General features: G+C 38.3%; 4 protein-coding genes across 6 annotated transcripts; all 4 read left to right on the top strand.

Annotated features, from left to right (window-relative positions):
• Positions 1 to 376: 376 nt before the first annotated feature.
• On the top strand, positions 377 to 3,922 carry LOC121758257 (plant cysteine oxidase 5-like). 2 transcript variants are annotated; one of them, XM_042153669.1, is made up of 6 exons: positions 377 to 569; positions 1,038 to 1,280; positions 2,503 to 2,648; positions 2,826 to 2,973; positions 3,300 to 3,506; positions 3,609 to 3,922. In XM_042153669.1, exons 2-6 carry the CDS (start codon positions 1,181 to 1,183, stop codon positions 3,725 to 3,727), a joined length of 720 nt encoding a protein of 239 aa, XP_042009603.1. In that variant the 5' UTR covers positions 377 to 569; positions 1,038 to 1,180; the 3' UTR covers positions 3,728 to 3,922. The 2 variants fall into 2 exon arrangements, with proteins under 2 accessions (XP_042009603.1, XP_042009602.1); XM_042153668.1 differs by having other exon boundaries at positions 986 to 1,280.
• Positions 3,923 to 4,060: 138 nt separating this feature from the next.
• LOC121758259 lies at positions 4,061 to 5,284 on the top strand. Of its 2 annotated transcripts, none has more exons than XM_042153671.1 (3): positions 4,061 to 4,317; positions 4,410 to 4,494; positions 4,617 to 5,284. In XM_042153671.1, exons 1-3 carry the CDS (start codon positions 4,179 to 4,181, stop codon positions 4,744 to 4,746), a joined length of 354 nt encoding a protein of 117 aa, XP_042009605.1. In that variant the 5' UTR covers positions 4,061 to 4,178; the 3' UTR covers positions 4,747 to 5,284. The 2 variants fall into 2 exon arrangements, with proteins under 2 accessions (XP_042009605.1, XP_042009604.1); XM_042153670.1 differs by having other exon boundaries at positions 4,584 to 5,284.
• A 2,308-nt stretch (positions 5,285 to 7,592) lies between these two features.
• LOC121759315 (serine/threonine-protein kinase EDR1-like) lies at positions 7,593 to 16,874 on the top strand. Its single transcript, XM_042154854.1, has 16 exons — positions 7,593 to 7,766; positions 9,464 to 9,832; positions 11,089 to 11,292; positions 11,922 to 12,107; positions 12,282 to 12,541; positions 12,732 to 12,848; positions 12,966 to 13,052; positions 13,719 to 13,802; positions 13,931 to 14,048; positions 14,438 to 14,651; positions 14,889 to 15,012; positions 15,109 to 15,128; positions 15,574 to 15,730; positions 15,858 to 16,143; positions 16,229 to 16,301; positions 16,378 to 16,874. The coding sequence occupies exons 2-16, from the start codon at positions 9,602 to 9,604 to the stop codon at positions 16,455 to 16,457; spliced, it is 2,241 nt and encodes a 746-aa protein (XP_042010788.1). The 5' UTR covers positions 7,593 to 7,766; positions 9,464 to 9,601; the 3' UTR covers positions 16,458 to 16,874.
• Positions 16,875 to 20,301: 3,427 nt separating this feature from the next.
• Positions 20,302 to 21,576, top strand: LOC121757200 (protein LIGHT-DEPENDENT SHORT HYPOCOTYLS 10-like). Its single transcript, XM_042152717.1, has 2 exons — positions 20,302 to 20,946; positions 21,227 to 21,576. The coding sequence occupies exon 1, from the start codon at positions 20,442 to 20,444 to the stop codon at positions 20,925 to 20,927; it is 486 nt and encodes a 161-aa protein (XP_042008651.1). The 5' UTR covers positions 20,302 to 20,441; the 3' UTR covers positions 20,928 to 20,946; positions 21,227 to 21,576.
• The last annotated feature ends 1,892 nt before the right edge of the window (positions 21,577 to 23,468 follow it).

Here is a 23,468-nt window from a genome sequence, read left to right as displayed (position 1 = left end):
CTAATCCCACCTACTTACCGTATAAAATAATCAACAGAATATGATAATTACATATGAGACAAGTGAAACATAATTCAAATGACAAAGTTGATTACGTTTGACTGAGAATTATGAGTTCAATCCTTACCAAAAACGGTGTAGATATCCTTATGTGTGGTGTAGTTGTCCCGCCTAAGTAACTTCGTCATCAGGCAAAGGGCAAAGTCGTCAAACGCATAATAGCATCAACTTGCATTGAGGGCAAAGTCGTCAAATGCAGAATAGCATCAACTTGTTGTAGTGAAGAGCTATGGTCACAGCTCTAGGAGGCAAGAGGCAAAGGGCAAAGGGCAAAGGGCAAAACCGTCAAATATAGAATAGCATCGACTTGCAGTGAGAAAGCTAAAATCAGCTTCCGACCTTCGCCGGATTCTCAAACTCTCTCGAATTCAATCCCTTGAAGAATTCACCGCCGTCCCCCACCGCCACCCCCCGCCGCCTGCCCCCTCAGAATTATGCATATCTCTCTTTCGCCGTAAAAAACCACCGATCTTCATTTCTGCGAGGCGCGCTGTGATTTCGTTTTCGCCGTGAGTCCTTCTAATTAAGCTTCTTTCGTTTCTCTGCGTTGCCTTAATCGTTGATTCCGTGGTTCGTCTTTCTGTAATTGAATTGTTTCCGTGCTTGCTGATCTGTTTCACGTCTGAATTTTCCGTTTTCATCTGGTTTGGGGCTCAATTCACCTTTTATTTCACTCTATTAGGTCGTAATTGGAGCTTAATTTGAGTAATTAGGTGCGCCCCTATGTTTTTTTGCAGCTGCACATGACTGAGTGTCAGTCTATTTGTTTAGTTTCTGACTTTCTTCTAATTGGACAGTTCTCAGTGGTCCTGCAAGATTCTATTTTTAATTTGATTGTGGATTCTTTGAGTTTTTCTATGTACATTTTTATCAGTACTATCTGGAAAATTAAGTTAAACTGTTGGAATCTTAAACTGTTTAATAGGTATTGTCGGCGAAGCTGAATTATTAAGTAAGGTGCTTGTGTGGATACACAGATTTGATGGTCAGGAGGTTTTGCATAAAATTGGGTGCAATTAAGAGAGAGGGTCTTCAGTAAAGAGAGGACCCTTGATTCAGTGGAAGCGAAGCTGTTGTGTTTGACGTTTTCTTATAGTTTAGCTGGTTCGTTATCCAGACAATGCCAGCCGTACAGAAGCTTTATAATGCGTGTAAAGCATCACTTACGCCTAACGGACCCATTTCGGAAGAGGGTTTAGAAAAGGTTCGCAACCTATTAGGTACGAAGAAGAAAAGTCCTCATCCTTTTCCTTTACCAGCATTTGTTTCTTTATCATGGATCTCCTTAGAAAGGTATAAACAGAAGCACATATGCATTTATTTTTGTGTATGGTGACACTTGGCATTTCTCCGTAATGTTTGATGAAGTTCTTCCTAGTTAATGAATATTGGAGAATTAGACTCTTTATAGAGGAAAAATCAACTGCGCTTCTTTTGTATTTTTACTTTCTATATCTATTTGGATTAACTTGGGGAGAAAAGGAATAAAAATATATACGAGATCTGAAATTGACTTTGATGATCATTTTCTCATGTGTCTAAAAAATGGTATATAGTCCGTGGAATTATCATAAACGAACCACATCTATTAGCTTAGGTATTGGAAAGGTAGTTACCTCAAGTAATCAGAGAGCTGTTTTATTCGATGACCATGTTACCACGCTTTATATTATCTTCCTCTATTCATGTGCATTTTTTTATCTCATAATCCTGACTTTCTAACTGGGAGTGGCCCTTTGTCCAACTGTATTTCCTATATTAACTGGCGTTGCAATGTTAATGAATGTTATAATGAATGCATTCTTGTGTAATCTTTGTTGGAGATAAATTTGCTGATGTTATGAAGCTAGAATCTATGAAATGATAGTTATCTCTAGCACTGAAGATAGTAAATATGAAATGGTAATCGTCTCTAACATTGTAGGCTTAGATGAGGAGGTTATTGAGTACCACAAAAGATTAAGTAGTTTTGACAAAACAGACCCATGTCTTATTTTGGGATATCTCGGTTGTAGTAAAAAGAGGTGTATTTGGGATAGGCGAATAGAAAACATTCTATTCATGCTGGGAAAACTTCCCTTTTTGTTCTTTGAATTTTTAGCATGCTGCCCCACTATTTTAGATATAAATTTTTATATTGTGTGATATTAGCAATTTAAAATAAGGTGTGTATATGAAAAAACTGTCATACTCATAGTCATAGCACTTTGCATCATGCATGTAATCATCTGCTACATATAAAATCCCGATTCAGATGAGGAACTATATATATTATTGTAATTCAAGATATTATCATGTGTCAGATTGATTAGGACCTTAATGATTTGTTGGTTTAGGGATTGGATTTAACTTGCGAGAGGATATTCTAATTCTGAAATTGCTCTGCAGGTCCATAAGCTGCTTGTTTTATCAGTTAGTAACACTTTACATCCTTTGTTGCAGAGAAAATCAAGCCTTCTGATGTAGGTCTCGAGCAAGAGGCCCAACTATTACGGAATTGGCCAGGTACCTTCACAGAGCGCAATGGAGGAAATCAGTCTCTCCCTCCAATTAAATACCTGCATGTGCACGAGTGTGATGGCTTCTCTGTAAGTGTCTCTTATGATATATCAACTTTTCTGCTTTCCTTTCTCTTTCCTGTTCTGATTTTCTCAGTTCTTGATTCCTTTGACGGCTAGACACAGTGCACTTTGTATGATGACACTGTATTCTTCTTTATTATTTTGGAACCTTAGATTACTGAATAAGTAACTTCTCTTTCGCAGATGGGAATATTCTGTATGCCACCTTCTTCAGTCATCCCTCTTCATAACCATCCTGGGATGACAGTGCTGAGTAAGCTTCTGTACGGTTCATTACATATAAAATCCTATGATTGGATCAACATTCCTGGGCCTTCTGATCCATCTCAAGGTTAAGTAAATCTAAGCAACTGTCTTCGTGTGTCTTGTAATGGATTCTTCTTTCATGCTGGTTGTCTGTGCTTTCATTTATGCTTCAGTCCATCTTGATTCTTGTATATTGATTTTATAGCAAAGAGTGAAATTTTTGGTATAAACATGGAATAACCATCTTTAGAGGATGATAACCTACTTAGATATTGGGCATGTGTTTTTATCTATTTGGATTCATGAACTTATCTGAATATGCAAAAACGTGCCAAAAGAATCGTCATCGGTATTTTTGCACCAAAATCTTCAAGATAAATAATGATCTTAAGATTATTTGATTGCTTTCAGGAGCAAGGCCTGCGAGGGTTGTGAAAGATTGCGACATGATAGCTCCATGTGATACAACAGTGCTTTATCCAACTAGTGGTGGTAACATCCATTGTTTCAAGGCCATCACTCCATGCGCCATCTTTGACATCCTTTCTCCGCCCTACTCATCCGAAGATGGACGCCATTGCACTTATTTTAGAATGTCCCCCGCCGCAGATCTACCTGGTACTCATTGCAACTGAAAACATTCACATATATTCTTGCTAAACAAAGTCCTAAAATTTCATCATTTATTTATTTTGTTTTCAATTTTGGTCTTCAATGAAGGTTCCATCGAGGTGGATGGAGAAACAATATCCGAAATCACTTGGTTAGAAGAGTCTCAGCCTCCGGATGACTTTGTCATAAGGAGAGGACAGTACAAAGGCCGCGTGCTCAAAACTTGAAGAAATTTTTTGTTGTCATATAATTCAAATTCTATAAGCTCTCAAGAGCCAAGATTGTCTTAATTTGCCTCAATTTTAGTATGGCTTTTAACTGTTTATGACATTAATTTTCCTTTAGCAGAATTAGACTTTTGAGGTGTACATAGTTGAGGTATTATATATTATTATTTGATTGACATTACATATCTCTCTTTCTCTCTGTGTGTGTATTCCCTTTCTTTCTCCTCCTCATCATTGCATCAAGTTATGAACTTCAAGATAAGCTAGCTACATTCCTGATTAAAAGGAAAAAGAGCAAGTTTGATGAGAGGAATTACATAATGTTAGCCTTCCACACTATATATCAGCTGCTGTATTTAGTAGTACTTGTTGCTTAACCGTGACATGAAAACAGAGCTCCGTGCCTTCCCCACAGAGGTGGACGACAGAGTGCGAGAAAGCCAAGAATCTGATGGAGATTTCGGCAGAGGTGGTGGTGGTGGTGGTGGTGGAGGTGGAGGAGCTTCTCCCTCTCTTGCTATCCGCTTTCTTGCATTCTCAGCTGCTTCGTTCACAGCAGTCCGAATATCATCTTCACTGCTCAAATCATGGTCTGAATCCGAATCCGAATATGAATCTTCATTTATCTTCATCACACCACTTGTCTTCACATAACTCTCACTATTCTCCACAATTCTTGCAGCATCATCAGCATCCAGTAGTTCTCGCAAGGTTCTGAGGCTCTTCTTGTGCGGCGCCTCTACAAGAAACGGCATGTACCTTTGCTGGTAACCCCTCGCCTTACGACTCATCACCTCATTCTCACTGTCTGTTGAGGAGCCAGACACTGCAGATTCACACAGCATTCTGCTACCAGGAAATGTCATCGCGTGGGCCCGGCTCATTGCAGGTACGGGGCTCAGGCTGCAGACCGAACTTTTCAGGAAAGCTCGAGGCATCAAGCAAGACACTCTGATCACATTCTCATGCTGATCACTCCCTCCTCTCTTGAAACTAGGCCTGCAGTGGAGCACTATTGACTTTTCTTGATACACTACTTTCCTTCTCTCGTGTTCTCGTTGGCGGACTCCTAAATCGTCTACAATTGATTCGCTACTTGCATCAGAATCTGAACTAGTTTGTCGCAGAGCTTCCACCCCGACTAGAGGCTCTGGAGAAACAGAAGGCCTAGCATAGTTGTAAGATTGTGCTAGGATATCTTCCTTTGGCTGCCCCGGGATTTGTTCCCACACGAAAGGCCTAGCATAGTCGTTAGATTGTGCTAGGATCTCTTCCTTTGGCCGCCCCGGGATTTGTTCCCACTGGAAGGGAACAGAGACCGGGTTCCCCACAGGACGAGAGCAGAAGCTCTGCTCTGGTCTGTGCGGAGGAAGCCTATGTATGACTGGGAAGCCTTCCCTTTGACCAACTATGTGTGAGGTCACCTTGTGGGAGTGTTTTCTTACAGATAATATTGGTTGATTGAAATTCAGCTTCTTCTCCACCATGTTTTTTCCAGCTCTATTGTAAAACACAAGAATGAACTTTTATAGGGTTTGGAAACACTAAATCTTCAAATATACTCTCATTTATGACATATTTATCTCTACATGCCTATATATTTCCACATGCTTTGCATGCCAATATATTTCCACATCTCTTCAAGGCTCTAATTAAATGTTGAAATTTTTTTAGCCTTAATATTTGCCTATATATGAATCAGACTTTGTTTTGATTTTTCATTTCAAGTATTATATGCATAAGCATCTATATGCATGTTCGTTTGGTTTAACTGATAAGATATAACAAGATATGTAACTCGTGATAAGAAATACAAGCCAAAATCAAGGTTTATGGTATTCTTTGGTATAACTAGATAATCCTCGATTTTGTGTCATTGATAGGACATGAAAAGACAAAATTACCTTACGTTTTGGGGTTGGAAGATTTAGCAAGAAAAAATCTCTAATCCTATTACATTCGACAAACCAAACGGATCCGATTTCAACAACACATTTTACGTTTGAGATTTAAAGAAATGATAATATTGCATAACATTTTTTTATGTTACAAAATGTTAAGTCAAAAAATTGGCGAGCAACAACAACAGATGAAAAAATCAAAATAGACAAGAAAACAACAAAGAAATCAATATATAGAGAAAAACACACATCCTAAGCAACATGGTCTGAAGCGGTCACACAACTCAACATGTCAAACAACAATTACAAAATACTATAACATGGCAGCAAGAAGAGGGAGAAAGGATGAAAACAACAACCAAAACCTTGACATAAACAAGGTTGTACCTTTCAACATCCAAGAAATGAGAGATAGTCAAATTCTTCTTTAACAAATATGTCACACTCACATTGTCATGACCCCAATATTTATATGAGAGGGAGTAAACGAGTTTGTAAGTTTCTACAATGATTTAAATTGGTTTGAGTTCATTAAACTAAGAGAAGAAGCTTATACCTTATGTAAAATGGAGGAAAAAAAACACTAATTAATCATCATCTTATGTTTTACCAAATTAAGTTGTCGTTATCAATCATGAGAATCAATACTTTCCTTTAGAAAAGGGAAAAAATTAATACTACTCTAGTATTTTTTTGGATTTTGCATATTCGTTACAATCCGAATTCAGATCACGTGGCCTTATTATAAATATGGAATTGATCCAAATTTATATGCGTCACTTAGTTTTATTTAAATTTTTGGTGAATTATAGAATGACTTATAGTAATGTCGTGATGTGAATTTAAGTTAATTTACGGCAATAGACTAAGCTAGATTAGGCCTTAATAAATTCTTTAGGGTCAAAGATATCGCTTCCACGGTAAGTTAATTTTGTTGTGCCTAATTTGACTAACCTTGTTTTAGTCTTATAATAGTCACACCAATATTTATAAAATTACTTCATCGTTTTTATATTTTATTTACCTCAAATAAAAACTCATATCCAAATTATAAGTATACTATAATCTTCATTATATACATGCTATATTCTATGATGATATTCAATTTATAAGATTGAGTTTTATTTGTGTATTTTCTTTTGTTAAATGGATCAAGTGGAGTATAAAGCATTACTTTTATTGACAACAACTTTATTCAATTAGTGAAATATCAACACGTGGAATTGTTCCACAGTTGTAACTATCATTTTCAGCAATTTTGAAAACCATGCCGACTTACGTATATTTATTTAATTTTTTAAATTTGAATTTGTGAGTATGAGGAAGCCGTATATTGAGTATGTCACATGCTACTTTTATAAGTGGTGTGTGTTTTCTTAAAGAAATAAAAACATAATAGGAGTATATTTTTAAGATTTAATAGATCCAATTTGAGTCGAGGCCTAATCGTTTCATAACGGTCGAAAAACCCTAAAATCAAATTGTAATCTCCAAATTTATTTTTTCATTCATTTTCTTGTTGGTAAGGTCAGTCATATCATTATTTGAAAGCATTAGGGTTGAACATCCGAAATTTGGATAACTTTTATGTTCAATTCAAACCTATCTAAAATTCAAAATTTAAAAAAAATATAAATCCGAACCGATCAGAAATATTTGAAATATCGGATCTAAAAACCCAAATTTCTTATAACAAAATTCAAAAAATCCAATAGAATATGCAAAATTCACTTTCTTCAAAACTATAATCTTCATTATATTAGGATTATTTAAATAAAATATTATTTTAACAAATATTTTATAGGTAAAACAAAAGTATTTGTCGCCCGCCCCGCTTAGACTAACTCAATTTTTTCCTAAATACAGAAAAAAATCCGAATGTAAACCCGGATCTGAACCCGCCCGGAAAAGTAATTAATTATCGTTAAATGGAATAAAACCCCCGCCCCTCTCGGTATATAAATTTCTGCATTTCACTGTTACCTCGTTTCCATCTATGCTCTCTCCGTTTCTCGCAACTTAATACTTCAACCAGATTGCATTGAAGAAGCTTCGTCGAATCCAGCTGATGTGTTAAGTTGTTGCGCCACTTGCTGGATTCAAATGCACTTCAATTTCCGTGCTAAGATCTGCCGCCGGTTAGTTCTTCAATCGCAGCATTGAATTTTTTTGTTGATTGTGTTTTTAAGTTTTGATCGAATTTTAATTGCTTTTATTAAGATTGTTGATTATAGTATTAGTGATGTTATTAATTTTCAATTGCTTGTTCGAGCTGTTTTTGTTAATTTGAACTGAGCTGAAGTGATCGAAGTCCGGGGATGTGTGATTGGAGTGGTGATTGATGAGTTGATGTCGGTTTAGATCTGGAAACTGGATTTTAGTAGCTGTTTCGTTGTTGTTTTGTGAGCGGTTGGAGAATTTGATGGTAATTAATGCCGCAGCTGTTGATGTAACGGTAAGCTATTAATGGCAGTGCTTGAATTGAAGTTGTTAGGAGGGATAGGATAATGTGTTTTTGCTTGTTTGATAAGCACCTTTGGTCCGGAATGTAGTAGATGATCCGAGACTTGTGTTCTTCGTGAGGATTGCACCGTGAAATTTTGCTAACTATATGAGTTGAGTTCGCAAGGATTGGATAAAGAGCTTTCTCACCTGGAATTTGAGTTTCATGGTTCGAGATCTGGTTCAGTTTTGATTGCGAGGGGGCCGTGGACAGTAGTTATTCGTATTCACACTTTCTGAAGTCCGGATGCTGGAAAATTAGAAATGATAGGGTCAAGGAGTGAGATTTAAGATTCGGATTGTATCAGGATATGCCTAATGTAATTGCTGGACCATTTCTTTGTGGTGAAGATATTAGAAATTGAGATTTGAGAAGACGCGTACTATTTCTGTGATGGAGTTCTTATGTTGGTTACATCCTTTCAGGATGCTATGGGTTGCTTTTAAGTAATTCGACGATATCTACTAGTTGGGAATCAAAATTGTACAGATAGTCCTGTGACTCCTATGTACATCATCTTCTTTAGGGAATCCAATTGAATAGCACTGGCAAATGTGAAGGTGCAAAATTTTTGTAGGCATAAAGAGGTTCTAGGTGTTACTGTAATAGGCTTCGTGTTTTGGATGTATTGTTTTGTTCCTTTGTCTTTTCTTATATATATTCATTTATTTAAGTTAGTTTTTTGGAAATAGAGATCTTCAAAGTTTTTCACTTTCTTAAATTTGTTGTTAAGTTTTCACATGTTGTCTGTGGCTTCTGCATTAACTATCTGGTATTCTCTTTGCTTGTTGAGATTTGAATACTAAATATAGTCGGTGTTCTACTTCTTCAATAGTTAGTTGCTTACTCCTCCATTTGTCAGGAACAATGTTATCAAATAGTGGATATGGCGGCGCCATGGCGCTATGGCATGGCGTTCTGTGGTGGAAATGCCATAGCAACATGGCCCTGCCACAGCACCGCCATATCCGCCATTTGACAACATTGCGTGTACTGCATTTAGGAATGAGGCATTATGCAAGAAACATGGATGTTAGAGCTGTATTTTATGCTTTATTAATTGTTTTAAGAGTTTTAGATGTTATATTTTTGTTATTTTCCAATTTTTGAATTATGTATAAATAATAAGTATTATTTTATTTATTTAATTATTGACCGCCATATCTGCCATACTAATACGCCATATCCCTGTGGCGGTTTTTAGGCGAACCGCCATAAGCCGCCATACGAGATTGATAACACTGGTCAGGAATCACTTTAAATTTACTCCGTTTTGGATTTTGATGTACTTCCATACAAGTTCTGAGTGCTCGAATTTTCTCCAAATTTCAGGTCATATATGGCCCTCCATTGAGGAGCCAAAAGATAGTTGATGCATCAATACATTTGTTTCTTTTTGGAACTGTGCAAGCGATAAGCACTTTAAAAGAGTAATAAGAGTACTGAGATGATATTACATTTCACGAGATTATGGACATGGAAAATACACGAGGTGATACCGAGTCTTCACATCATAGGTCACCTGGTGACCAACCATGTGGTTCTGTCTCGTTGGATTTTAAGGACAATAATATGAGAAATAAAGAATTAAATGATGAGGAGAAGTATGATATATCCTCCTGCACTTCAGCAACACAGATTCTTTGGAGCACAGGGGTGCTTTCTGAGCCAATTCCCAATGGTTTCTACTCTATTGTTGCTGTAAGCATATGACTAATCTCATGTTCCGGCTTTGTATTTCTATTCTAATTTACTGATTCCATTCCTTTTGACTTGAAAAACAATGCATACCATTATTAACAGGACTAGTAGTTACTTACCTTGTTCATAGATAGTTTATTCTAGTAATCATGATGCTTTTGAGGGTAGCTTAAGATTCTGAAACTAAATTCTGCCATGCATAAAAGTCAGCTGAAATTCTATATTCTGGCTGCAGAAATATAAGGGCACTAACTTTTGCAAGTTGTGGTGGTTTAGGTCGATCCTTGGAAAGACATCCAAATGTTTATCCATTAGATTCAGAACTTCAAAATTTCTGTTAGTGATTACTGCATGGAGTTTTTCACTTATTCTTTATTTATTCTAATGAAGTTCATTTCAAAACTTTAAGTAGAAAAGTAGGGTTAGTATGGTAATACATGTATCCTGTATGTATATCATGCTGTACATAAGCATTAAGAGTCAAAGACTTGCAGTTACAAGGTATGTATTCTAATTTGATAAGTTTTAAATGCTAAGATAAAAACTAATTTGCACGTATATATTATGAGTATTAAATGGTTTTAGTTGAATTAAATCTGACAGAAAACCTTCTAATTTGGGTCATAATATATAGTTCTCAGAAAAGGAAAAATAATATTGCAAATTTCATGTAGTTCACCTTTGAACACTTGAAAGTCTGGTTCTCCTTTAGTAATTAGTATCTAATGGTTACAAACTGATCAAGTTATCTCAAGATCTCATCTATTGCGTGAGAGGGGTTATGGGTACTAGCTTCTTAGTTTTTAACAGCTCTCTTCATTATAGATTTCTGCATATAGAAAAATCTAGCACTTAAAATTGTCTGTTAACTCAGCTGTAGTAAGCAAAAGACCTTGTTTACTTGTGAAGCTGTGTGCGCAATATCTCCATATGCGTGCTGCCTTGGATTCTTCTCTTTCTTATTTATTTCCCTAAAGGAGCTAAAGGAGTAAAATATCTTTCTAGGTTTTCAATCATTTTTGTTTTTTTCCCTTTTTAAAAGTCCCCCTCTCTCTCTCTCTTTTTTTTTTTGGCGGGGTGTCACTCTTGTTGAACGCAATGCAATTGTATCTTTTAGTAGTGTCTGCAATTTTTTGTGTTGATGTCCTAGTGAAGTTAATGTTTAATTTTATTAAATCAAGTAACTAACTGTACTGTGCTCTGGCCTTTGATATCTTATCTGTAATGGCTAATACTTAATGTGTTATTCCTTACAGGATAAAAAGCTCAAAGAGCTTTACAAAGCTATACCTACTATAGATGATCTTCATGCATTGGAGACTAATGGTTATAAAGCTGACATCATTCTTGTTGATGCCGAGAAAGATAAGAAGCTTTCTAAGTTAAAACAGTATACTGTAGCTCTGGTTAATGGTTTACATGGAAATCCTCCAGCTATAATAAAAAAGATTGCTGGATTAGTAAGTGTCTCTTGGTCCCTCTTAATTTTGAATATCAAACATAACTAATTTGTTATATGGAACATTATTTATTTTGCTATAATTGCTTGTATGATCATATTCACTTTGTAATATAAAAGGACTTCAATAGGTCACTTCATTATCAAGTTTCATTACTCTGTCCAATTAATAGTGTACAACTAATGGTACATGTGGTTCTCTTGTTTTGTTGTTGTTTACTAGTTAACTAATTACTACTCTGCATATTGCCATGGTTTCTCTTGTTGCACCAGAGGTATATCCATTGAAGTTGTTTATGAACTTCATGGAAAGCAAACAGCATTTTTCCATTTTATAACTGTTAAAGGAACATCAAGATTATACTTTTGTCAGCATTCAGAATGAATTATCATGTTATGACATTTCATATCCTCGTGTGGCTTTTGAAATGGTTTATGAAGTTGCAATCAATCTTCTTATTCTACTTTCTTTATATTTCACGTATGAAAATTACAGTGGTTCATTTCTTATCATATCCCTATTCAGTTGATATTCCGTCCTCATCATATCAATGTCATTTGTCCTTCAGCATTGCCCACGGGCAGTTGTGATGAGAGACTCCTGACCAATGATCCAACACCCTTTTTTAGGTATCTGATGTCTACAAACGACCAAATCTGGATCTAAGTCCCAAGAAAGCTGTTCTGGAGGCAGCTGCATCTGAAAATGGAGGTGTTCAGTTGCTGGGGCAAATAAAGTGTGGTTCTTGCAGACCTCGAGCAATATTGTTCAAGGTTCTTGCAGATTCTGTTGGACTTGAAAGTAGGCTGGTGGTGGTAAGATTTAATTGTATGGGGAATGTTTATATTCTATTATTTAGCTCTAATAGGTGTGTTCTTATTGTTGTAGCTTTGACCAGGAATGATAGTTCATACTCTAGAATCCTGAAAAGCTTTGTAAAATTTCCACTAGTATCTTATGTCATCTTTCCTCATGGTTTTGTTTATCAGGGTTTACCTACAGAAGGTTATTCTGAGTGTGTAGACTCATACAAGCACTTGTCCGTCTTAGTAGTACTAAATTCTGTGGAGTTTCTAGTGGATCTAATGCGGTTTCCTGGCCAACTGATTCCTCGATCATCCAAGGCTATTTATATGACTCACATATCTGCTACTGGGGAGAGTGATTCTGCAGACTATGATTCTTGTGATTCACCAATGGAACCAAACAGCCCTCTTTATGGGGTTTCTGAGAGAGTTGAAGCTCAGAGGTTAGCACAATGGTCATTTCATTATTGTAATATTGTTCCAGCACCGTTGTAGTTTTAAACTCAAAATAGCTCATATGATTTTAGTTTTTTTGATATGGGGTGGGGGTCTGCCATCTTCTGGAAAAGAGAAACTTTTTTGATTGATGTCCGCATCATATATTGCCAAAGCTAATTTATTTACTCTCTTCAGTGCTGAAAAAGAAGATGGTCTGATGCAATATAGACGAGAAGCATCTTCAAATGCAGCGGGCCCTTCATTAAGGAATATGATGCTGCTTCGAACACAATCTATAGATAGAGAATTTAGGTACTATGGTAGTTCAGTTTCAAAACTTTGCTTCATTAATTAGTTCTAGTTTTATTTACTTGTTTTATTCTCTCGAGAATGAGAAGACTATTCCATATGTTTGATATTGTTGTTCAGCCTGTCACAGAGTGAACCGAACGTTGCTGATTCATTTTGGAAGAGTCAGAGAAAGACCATTGCTTCTCATAGGACAGCAAATCCAAGGTTTTTTTTTCTTGATAACCATGACATTACTTCAGATAATATTATATCAAGAATTCAAGATTATAACAATCGGATCAATTTTATAATTCTGTGTTTTAAGTGTCAATTCGTATGACTCAAAAGTGCTGCTAAAATATTGGTTTCTGCTTACCTCTGCATTTCCAAACGCCCGTATGCTCCATTTTCTTGGCTTTCTGAATGCTAAATTTGAGAACCCTTTACATCTCTTTATGCTTAACAGGTTGGTAACACTACCAGAGAAAGTCATATGATCATTCATTGTATTTATGGAAACAAAGTGAAGATAATGTGACGCTTGTCTCAACACTCTATGAACCTCATCTGAAGTTTATATATTGTTCAAGCAAACTGAAGGGAGTTTCTAGTCTCATTTATGTCATTATTCTTGGTTTCATACCATAGTCGTCGTGATTGTCGTCATCGTCATCATCATCTATAGCGATTTAATAGTCAAATCATCTTTCACTTGCTTTTGGTCCTTTGTTGCATTTTCTGATTGCAATCAATTTTCTTGGATTATAATGAAACAAAGCAATTGCATTTCTTTTCTTGGTACTTCTGGACATGGGACTCTAATTCACTCATGTAGTTAGAGTGGTTTAGGTTATTGCTTTATGTTGTTTGAGCTTCTTAACCATTCTGCAGGTCAGAAGGTACATCATCACATATGCATAGACTAAGAAGAAGAAGCATGAGTATGACTCCAGAGATTAGTGACGAGATTGTAAGGTTAGTAGTGAATCTTGTATCACATTATATTTCAATATTTTCACTCGTATAATGCCCCCATTTGAGGTTCTTGCTCAGTAAAAAAAATAGCACTTTTTGCCTCCTTTTACATCTCTGGACTATACTAGGGCTGTGCGAGCAATGAATGAATCTATGAAGCAGAATCGCCCTCTACCAAATCTTGAAGACAGTGGCTCTGAGTCCTTGGGCTCAAATACCAAGCACAGCACAGATCAAACAAAATATGTATGTAATATGTTTGCTTTAAGCTGTCCTTTTGTCCTTTTACTCTGTTGATCAGAAGTGTTTCTTAATGATATAGTATGTTGTCCCATACTGCTGTACCACTATTAGATTCCACGTATTTCTCATCTTCCCTAACAAATTATATCCTCTTCAATTTCTCTTTTATGGACGACTGGCTTCTGAAAATCGTAAGTCTATTGTGAGCTTCATTAATCATTCAATCAGGATATATTAAACTTATCAGCTGCTCTTGTTTCTAACTGAACCTTTTAAGCAATTTTTACCCATTTTGAGCCACCTTCTAACTGGTACTTAATGAGGTAACTGGCGTTCAACTTGACGACCTTGGCAAAGCTTCTGATGAAATGTCTTCCCTATATGCTCTGCAGAGGCACCACAGCTCTCAGAAAGCAGTGTCATCTTCTCACGAGTATGCGAGTAAGAGTGCTCAAGTAAGTGGGAATCATGGGGCGACCGAAGAAATGCTTTCAACATGGAACAAAGTTCTAGGGTTACCAATCTTCCATAATAAACCTTTGCTACCATTTGAAGAGTGGAATATTGATTTCTCAGAATTGACTGTTGCCACTCGTGTTGGGATCGGTAAGAACCATAATACTATCATTCACAAGATAGAAAGTTGGGAGGCCAAAAACTTTGCATTATGCACTGAACTGAATGCATTTAGCGATTAATTTATTTCTAGTCGTAAAAGGTAGACATGGAAAGATGGGAATAGGAGATCAGAAGGGCATTTAACTTGACTACAGTTGTACCTAGCGCTTGATGTTCCCTGTTCAGTTCATTTATTTCTTAGACAAATGAAGCCCCCCTTTCCAGGGTTCTTTGGGGAAGTTTTTCGTGGAGTTTGGAACGGAACGGAGGTTGCTATCAAAGTGTTTCTGGAGCAGGATCTCACTGCTGAAAACATGGAGGATTTCTGTAATGAAATATCCATCCTCAGGTGTGATATATGGTTTTGGCTCTTTGCTGGCTTCCAGTTTTACTGACATAGTATCATTCTAACTCGGAAATTTTCATCTGGTTTTTCTTGTTCCAGTCGCCTTCGCCACCCAAATGGTACTTCTCTTCAAGCAAGCCCTCAAACTTATTCTACTTTGATGTTTGGAGAAAATTCATTATAACTTTTGGCGATATCTAATTACAATAAATGAGTTTTGGGAGTAACCTTAACTTCACATATCTAAAGCAATATGCAAAAAGTAATAACATTAACATAGTTTTTTACCGGGCGGTTCACCAGATTCTCAGAACAGCCAGGTGCACTTTGATCTGCTGTTCTCATCTAATTGACAGGACGATGTTCTTATCTACATATGCAAATATTTATTGAAGGTTCAACTATGAAATATAACATCCTATAGTAGAAGTACCTTACTACTAGGCATTTAAATTTTCATTACACTTGAAATTGTAATCTGAGTCATCCTATCTAATATCTATGCCTTCACTGTGAATCTTGACCTCAAAACTCATGCAGTTTCAACTTATGGTGTTCCTGCAGTTATCTTGTTTCTCGGTGCTTGCATGAAGCCTCCACGACTGTCACTGGTCACCGAGTACATGGAAATGGGGTCTCTTTATTATTTGATTCACTTAAGTGGCCAGAAGAATAAACTCAGCTGGCGGAGGCGAATCAAGATGCTACGCGACATTTGCAGGTCTCCCTTCTGATATCATCTCTCAAAAATACGGTGTTTTCGCTACTTTGTTACGCCTGGATATTCTCTGAAATAGTCACATTTAGCATTTAGTACTGATTAAATTTTCTCTTGCTTTGACAAATAGAGGGCTGATGTGCATACATCGAATGAAGATAATCCACCACGACCTTAAAAGTGCTAATTGTCTCGTGAGCAAGCACTGGACGGTTAAGATCTGTGACTTTGGTCTCTCCAGAATCACGACGGACGAGCCCATCAAGTCATCATCAGGTGGGACGCCAGAATGGATGGCTCCTGAAGTCATCCGCAACGAGCCATTCACAGAGAAATGCGACATTTTCAGCCTCGGCGTCATCATATGGGAACTCTACACTCTGAATCGGCCGTGGGATGGTATGCCACCTGACCTGGTACGCCACACCACAACTCCTTTTCAGATTCTTTCATTTTTCGCCAGTTCACCTTAGATATTAATCATGTTCCGCCCATGTTTAGGTTATCCACTCCGTTGCGAAGGAGGGTTTGCGTTTGGAGATGCCTCAAGGTCCCGTGGGCAGGTTAATCGCAGGTATGGGTCGTGCTGGAGATATTCGACTTTATCGTGTTTTCGCTGATTGTAACCACTTTGATTTCTTGGGTTGCAGACTGCTGGGCAGAACCCCATACGCGACCGAGTTGCGAGGAAATACTTGCTCGGCTGCTAGACTGCGAGCTGCAACCTTGATAACACTAGTACTCTTTACATGCTCCTTTCCTTTTACAGTTAAAAAAAGCTCTCTAGAATTTTCACCATCTTTTCCGGCACACTGTAAAATCTGTTTTGAGTATTCCACCCACAGAGTCACTTTCCGTTATGCCACTTCCGTATGAAGAGTGAATAAAGTGAACCAACAACGGGTCTCGCCGCGGTCCCGATCCGTAGAGACGAGCCGGCGAGACCGCGTTGCTGGGAGTGGGGCGGGACGAGCGTCACGTGGTGGAGCTGAAGTTAGCGAACCAGCTCGCCACACGCTCACGCCTCCGTATCCAATGAGGTTGTAGCCCATTTCGTCGGCGTGCGAGTGAGCTTTAGTTTAGTCAATAGTGTTTTCGATTTTAGTTACCAATCTCTTCCTATAAGCATTTCTTTCATTCCCATTTCTTTTTTTCTTCATTCATCTTTTCTCTATTTTTCCTCAATTTCTTCATTTTTCATTCGACTTGTTTTTATCTAATCATGTGATGTTTTTAACTTATTTTTTTCTAAAATGAACAAATAAAAATAGCAATTTACTATTTCCTAATGACTTCCTTAAAAACAATTCTCATTTCTCTTCTTTTGGTGCGAACGCAAAAATATTGTACTGCACGATAATAATGCAAAATATAGTGATGAATCCACTTCAGATTATTTTTGATTTAATGCCTTGAAATTATTTTATAACGCATATCTTAAGAGCTATATATAAAAATATTATGTTAGTCCCATTGGCAGGCACTGCCCTCGAAGATAATGGAGATAACAAAATGTCAACAAGTGGGAAATTACGAGAAGCCAGTGGGGGTCATTAGTATTGACATTTCCACATGCACCACTTCAATACTACTAGCTTGTTGGTTGTGTCTTCTATCTTACATTAATTGTATCTTAGGACTTATGATCCATTTCTTAATAATTATTTCAAATATTCCACATCATCGCCCTCCTAGTTGTTGAGAACCTATCGTCATCTAACGATACAAAACGGAAATTACGCACACAAAAATAGATCTCAATTCATAATCCTTATTGCGCGTTGAGCATAATATAATACTATCACGATTGTTGAGTCTTGCAAGTGAATCCACTACTTTCCACGTCCAATGCCCAATGCAGGAAAAATGTCATGGTACAATCTAGGAAATCTCTATTATGTATCATCTTTTTCCACAATTTTCTCTTATAGAATTTAGAAATTTCCTTATCTCTGTATTCTCTATATAAAGTAACTACCACATGGGCCATGAGCCAAAACGCTCAGTTTATATTAGAGTGTCCACAATAAGGTGGAACAGCCACAAAAACTTATCCGCCTAGTCAGTACAGCCACAAAAAACTTGTCTGACCAGTCATCACAGCCACAAAATAAAATCACATTATTTATCACGTTATTAATTAAAAAAAAATGGGAACAGTAGCCGCCGCAGCTCCACCCCGTCAACCGCCGCCTTCGCCACCATACCACCGCATACGTAACTCTTCCTCCACCGCCGTGGTGCCCTCCGTCCCTTCAATAGACCGCCGCGGTTGCTTATAGTGGACACTCTTAGTGAATCAATTAATTCTTAGTCCAACTATAATTAATTAATTCATTATTTTAATGTAGTCCAATTATATTTCACTAACCAGCTTTCTAGCACCAATAGAAATATACCATGATAAAGTTGTACCAATTACGCGCTAAGGCCATCCACAACGCTGTCTCTATACCGTCTCTTAAACCGTCTCTTAACTACTATTTGAGCACTATTTGAGGGCCCCACTGTCCTTTTTTCCTCCATCTCTTAACTAAGAGACGGAGGCTGCAACGCTCCGTCTCTTAACCGTCTCTATACCGTCTCTTAATTACTATTCATTCAATTTAATTTATAATTTTTTTAAAACCCAATTCAATTTAAACAAACACACTTTATTAAAATTAAAACAAAATTAAAAAACACACAAAATAAAAAAACACACAAAATAAAAAAACACACAAAATAAAAAAACACACAAAATAAAAAAACACACAAAATAAAAAAAAATTAATCGGAAGGGCTAATCATCCTCCGGAGGCGGTCGAGGTTGAGGGGGAGTCGGAAGGCCAAGTTGTGCTGCCATATGCACAATTCCGTTCCACCAGGCCGCGTATTGGGAGTGCGAGAAGCGGGAAGTGTCCGCCATTGTGGCGGTCATGTACGCCACCATAAGTGTGTCCGAGCCTCCTCGCGAGCCCGATCCTGAGGCCGGCTGGCTTGATTCGCCTCGGCCCTTCCTTGCTCTAGCAGCTTTCGCCGCCTTCGTCCCTTGCGGCCGACGGCGCGTACTCGCGGATCCTCCTGCATCGCCGACCGTACCCGCAAACTCCTGGGATTCAGCATCATGTTGGCTGATGCCTTCAGCAGTGTCACCACCAGACGCACCAGCACTAGACGAGTATTGGCCACTCGCCGTATGCTTCGTGCGCTTCGAGTTTGAGCCCGAGCTGGAGCGGAAACCGCCGGCCCATCGTTCCTCGTCCTTGACGGCGCGCCAAACATCAACAAATCTGAATTGATGTCCCTCGTCCTGGTAGTAGGCGCGCAAAGCGGACGTCAAAATGTCGGTGGCCGTGGCGCCGCTTTGGTAGCGCGCCTCTTCCGCCGAGTAGATGCCGCAGAATTTTTTGACCTGTCGGTCGACTCGGTCAAAGTGACAGCGGATCATTTTAACTGTGCGCTTGCGGGAGCGGTTCGGCTTTATTTGGTGGTAGACCTCGACAACCTTTTCCCAGAAACACTTCCGGGTTTGTTGATTCCCGACGATGGGATCGTACGAGACCGTGATCCAGGCGTTGTACACCGCCATCGTTTCGAGGTTGTTGTACGGATGTCGGCCAAGATCCTCTTCCTCTTCTTCCTCCTCGTCCTCGCCCGTCTGGGGTTGTACACTGCCTCGGCCACCTCCACCGCCTCGGCCACCTCCACCGCCTCGGCCTACTCCCGGCGTGGGATCAACTGGAAAATCCTCCCGGATCTGGGATAATCCCTGCGAAAACCGCGGGACGTTGGGATGAACATATGCATCAAGGTCAAAATTGGGTGGTTGGTACCCCCCCGGCGTCGCCGAACCCTGGGTCCCCGGCGTTGACGAACCTCCACCGCCCAATGTGTTGATCATGTTCTCCCAATCGCCGAATGAGTTGAGATCCCACCCGTCGGAGCCGGAGCCGCCATAGTTGCCCTCGCCGTCGCCGGACATCTTGAGTTGGGTTATGAAAATTTCAGCGAAAATTTGAGAGAAAATTTAGATGATATGAAGAATAGATGTGTAGTTGTGTGTAAATGAGGATGGGTTTAGGAGTATTTATAGAGTAAAAAATTTAATAAAAAACAAAAAAAATATAAAAAAAAAACAAAAAAACGGTAATAATACCGTTACAAAATTTTTTTTTTTTTATTTAAATTCGATTTTTTTTAAAAAAAAAATATTTATTGCGTCAGCACGTGACGACGCCCACTCGCGGGCCGGCGAGTGGGCGTCACGCACGACGCCGGGCTGCGCCACGTCGCCGAGGCGCGTGGCGAGCCAGCTCGTCTCCTGGCTCGGCGAGACGAGTCGCGCGACGAGACGCGCGACGAGACGGGACGAGATGGAGGCTGCAACGCGTCTCGCCGGGGTCTCGTCTCGCTGAGACGAGACGCGAGACGCCGGCGAGTCCCGTTGTGGATGGTCTAAGACACCAATTCAAAATATATACAGAAAATAACAATAATTCAGATTTATTTAAAAATAATAAAATTATGTACGAAAAAGATTCAAATTGACAAAATTTTCCATTTGAAGAAAGCAACACTTTGGTGGCCCATTGCATGTCAACTCAATAGTCATATCTTCCTTAATTCCTTCACTCTATCTTTCTTCATTCTTCATTCTCCATTCTCTTGCCCTATTTACCAATTACCATCTCTCAACAAACTAAACTAAACAAAACCAAATCAAATCAAATCAATGGACACCGCCACCACCAACGATCCAGCCGCCGCAGCCGCCCCGAGCCGCTACGAGTCTCAGAAGCGGCGCGACTGGAACACCTTCGGACAGTTCCTGAGGAACCAGCGGCCGCCGGTGGAGCTCCACCGCTGCACCGGCGGCCACGTGCTGGATTTCCTCCGGTACTTGGACCAGTTCGGGAAGACCAAGGTCCACCTCCAGGGCTGCCCCTTCTACGGGCAGCCCGACCCCCCTGCCCCCTGCGCCTGCCCGCTCAGGCAGGCGTGGGGCAGCCTGGACGCACTGATCGGGCGGCTGCGCGCCGCCTACGAGGAGCACGGCGGGCCGCCCGAGGCGAACCCCTTCGCGAGCGGCGAGATTAGGGTTTACCTGAGGGAGGTGAAGGAGTTTCAGGCAAAGGCGAGGGGGGTTTCTTTTAAGAAAAAGAAGAAGACTAGGAAAATGGATGATCAGTCGACTTCCTCTACGACGCCGTTTTCGTGAGATTTTCGATCTATTTTTGGTAATTTTTTTCTCTTTTAATTATATTTATACTACAACATATATATGTTTCATTATGTTAATTCATTTTTGCGAGGGCGGTTGTATACTGATGATGTCTTTTTATTCAGTTTCCGATCTTTGTGATGAATCTTTTGAAAACCCTAAAATATGAGCAGTTCAACCACAACTTTTCATATGCAAGAAAATTTGGTTATTGAGGAATGAATTATTGTCTTAGCATAATATCCCCTCTTTGTTCAAATTTATTTAGACATAATTTTCCATTAATCATGTAAAAGAGGGAGAGAAAAGCACACATACATAATGGGAATCCAGTGGATCGACCAACCCCACTGCCAGTTCATTAGGATCGAAAAGCTCCACTAAATTCAGTCTATGAAGCTATGGCCGATACCAAGGGTTGGGTGAACTTTCGTTCATATGTTACTTTAGTGTGTCTGATCTGTAGACACAGTAATACTATGTGGCAAGATCCCCCACCAAATTGAGTAGCTCTTGTATTTGCATGTCAGATTTCCATTTCTTGAGCATCTTTTGAGATTGTGGAAGATCTTTTGCCCCCACAAATAGTCAATTGTGATAGAGGGTATATGTTAATTAAATCAAGAATGTGACACAAATTATTATATACTATTTCTTCTAATAAATTGTTTGTTTAATTACACCTTAATTAAGCTGTTGCCAAAACTCAAAGGCACCAATAATGTTATCGACTGATCCCACTAATTTACACTTCTTAATCTACTTAATAGTATAACAACTTAAAAGTGATTGCAATTTCAGAAATTGGAATTTGAGTACTTAATTATCTTTACCATCGATCTTTACCAGATTGCCTTCTGCCAGTTGAGATTTTGTGGGACATCACAATTATTAAATTTTGTCCTAATGCTACATTTTTCGTTTAATACAAAAGGAAAACATACTAAATTTCACAAGGTTGATTATTCCAAGTTTGAAAATTTCTTTCAATGAGTGCATGGTTTATGTACTATTTGTCAAATATAGTGTGTAAGTTACTTTAAATGAACTCGATACTAAATAGGCTCTAGGTGCTGCAAAAAGGAGACACAAAGTGTTGGTCTTTTTTTATTTCTTTTTTGGTTTAAATTTATATCCACAATTCTGAGAAAAAGAGAGAGATGCATGCATGGTGTAAGTAAAATATGAAATAAATTTCATGGTGTTGAACACAATGCAATACAATATCTAACTTCGTAGCTGGAAATTCTAACATCATGTAACGCGATAAAATTAAAATTAAGACATGAGAGATTGTAAAAATCAATGTTGCAAGAAATTGTAGGCAAACACACCTCCTGCAGGTGTACCGTATTTAGGATCAATAATGATTTACTCCCTCCGTTCCCGCGGTAGTGGATGCATTTCTTTTAGGCACGCGATTTAAGAAAAATTGTGTTAAGTGAGTTAAATAAAAGAAGAATAAAGTAGAATGAAAAAGGTAGAAAGATGAAGAGAGAATAAATAGGTGAGAGTAAAGTAAGTCAGAAGAAATGTGTTAACTTTTAGTACTAAAAAGGGAAATGACTCCATTACCATGGAACGGAGGGAGTATTTAATACAAGTACGATAGAATAAATAGTGCAAAAATCTACGAATGCTAAGGTAACTAGGCGACTTCTAATAACTCAACATTGTGAAATCCCATGGTTGTGAGTGAACGAAAGTTTGGGGTGTAAGAAGATAAGTTGTTAGTACATAAGGTTTATCCTAAATCACTTCTACATCTCACAACATCTTTACTTTATTTGGAGTAGATAAATAGTTCATTGGTAAATTTAGTATATTGTCCCACAAACAACAAGTCACCATTTGCCATTACTTTGAGTGGTAAATTGCTCCATAGATTTTTGGTTGGTTGTTGAAGGTATATTCTTTAATCCAAGAAATCGTTTCTCCACAATTATTCATCCTCCAAACATCAACATGCAAATTATCATCTAAAGTATCGCATAAACATAGTTGATCCTTCGAAATACTTAGTTGAGATAGTATTAAATCTCCCAGGAATAGAAAGAGAAAAACCGCCAACTAGCTCAGTGTGAATATCAAAGACACACATCAAAAGATTTCCCTTTAAATCAGATGCCAACTAATGAAGATATCTATTAAAAAATTGCAGCAATCAATAGTCGTGGCACATGATAAAGTGGCGTTGGTACTGCTATGCTTTTCCACAACCCTTGTCCTCCTAGAGTGTATACATAAGAATACCATATAAAATCTTATATTAGCCACTTATTCTACTCACTCCAAATCCCAAAAATGTACTCCATCCGTTCCCTCATAGTTGAGTCGTTTTTCCATTTCAGGAAGTTCCCTCATAGTTGAGTCATTTCCATATTAAGTAACTTTTTTCTCTTTCTTACTTTACTCTCTCTTACTTTATTCTCCATACTTTACCCACTTTCTACTTTACTCTTTCTTACTTTATTCCCTCTCTTACTTTTTTTATCTATTTACTTAACACACTCAACATCATTTTCTTAAACTCCGTGC

This window comes from Salvia splendens, chromosome 12 (genome assembly GCF_004379255.2).
Source record: "Salvia splendens isolate huo1 chromosome 12, SspV2, whole genome shotgun sequence".
NCBI classification, from domain to species: Eukaryota; Viridiplantae; Streptophyta; class Magnoliopsida; order Lamiales; family Lamiaceae; genus Salvia; species Salvia splendens.
The sequence above is the reverse complement of the archived record's forward strand: the minus strand, read 5'-3'. Positions and strand labels throughout refer to the sequence as shown.

Bases quoted from the DNA above. Each gene is read 5' to 3' on its own strand.
- LOC121759315 (XM_042154854.1), top strand. From the start codon at position 9,602: ATGGACATGGAAAATACACGAGGTGATACCGAGTCTTCACATCATAGG. The intron at 13,053-13,718 runs GTTTTTTTTTCT...ACCATTCTGCAG, and splicing joins CATAGGACAGCAAATCCAAG to GTCAGAAGGTACATCATCAC. The intron at 14,049-14,437 runs GTATGTAATATG...TATGCTCTGCAG, and splicing joins GCACAGATCAAACAAAATAT to AGGCACCACAGCTCTCAGAA.
- LOC121758259 (XM_042153670.1), top strand. From the start codon at position 4,179: ATGGAGATTTCGGCAGAGGTGGTGGTGGTGGTGGTGGTGGAGGTGGAG. The intron at 4,318-4,409 runs GTCTGAATCCGA...CAATTCTTGCAG, and splicing joins TCTTCACTGCTCAAATCATG to CATCATCAGCATCCAGTAGT. The intron at 4,495-4,583 runs GTAACCCCTCGC...TTCTGCTACCAG, and splicing joins AACGGCATGTACCTTTGCTG to GAAATGTCATCGCGTGGGCC.
- LOC121758257 (XM_042153669.1), top strand. From the start codon at position 1,181: ATGCCAGCCGTACAGAAGCTTTATAATGCGTGTAAAGCATCACTTACG. The intron at 1,281-2,502 runs GTACGAAGAAGA...CCTTTGTTGCAG, and splicing joins AAAGGTTCGCAACCTATTAG to AGAAAATCAAGCCTTCTGAT. The intron at 2,649-2,825 runs GTAAGTGTCTCT...TCTCTTTCGCAG, and splicing joins ACGAGTGTGATGGCTTCTCT to ATGGGAATATTCTGTATGCC.
- LOC121757200 (XM_042152717.1), top strand. From the start codon at position 20,442: ATGGACACCGCCACCACCAACGATCCAGCCGCCGCAGCCGCCCCGAGC.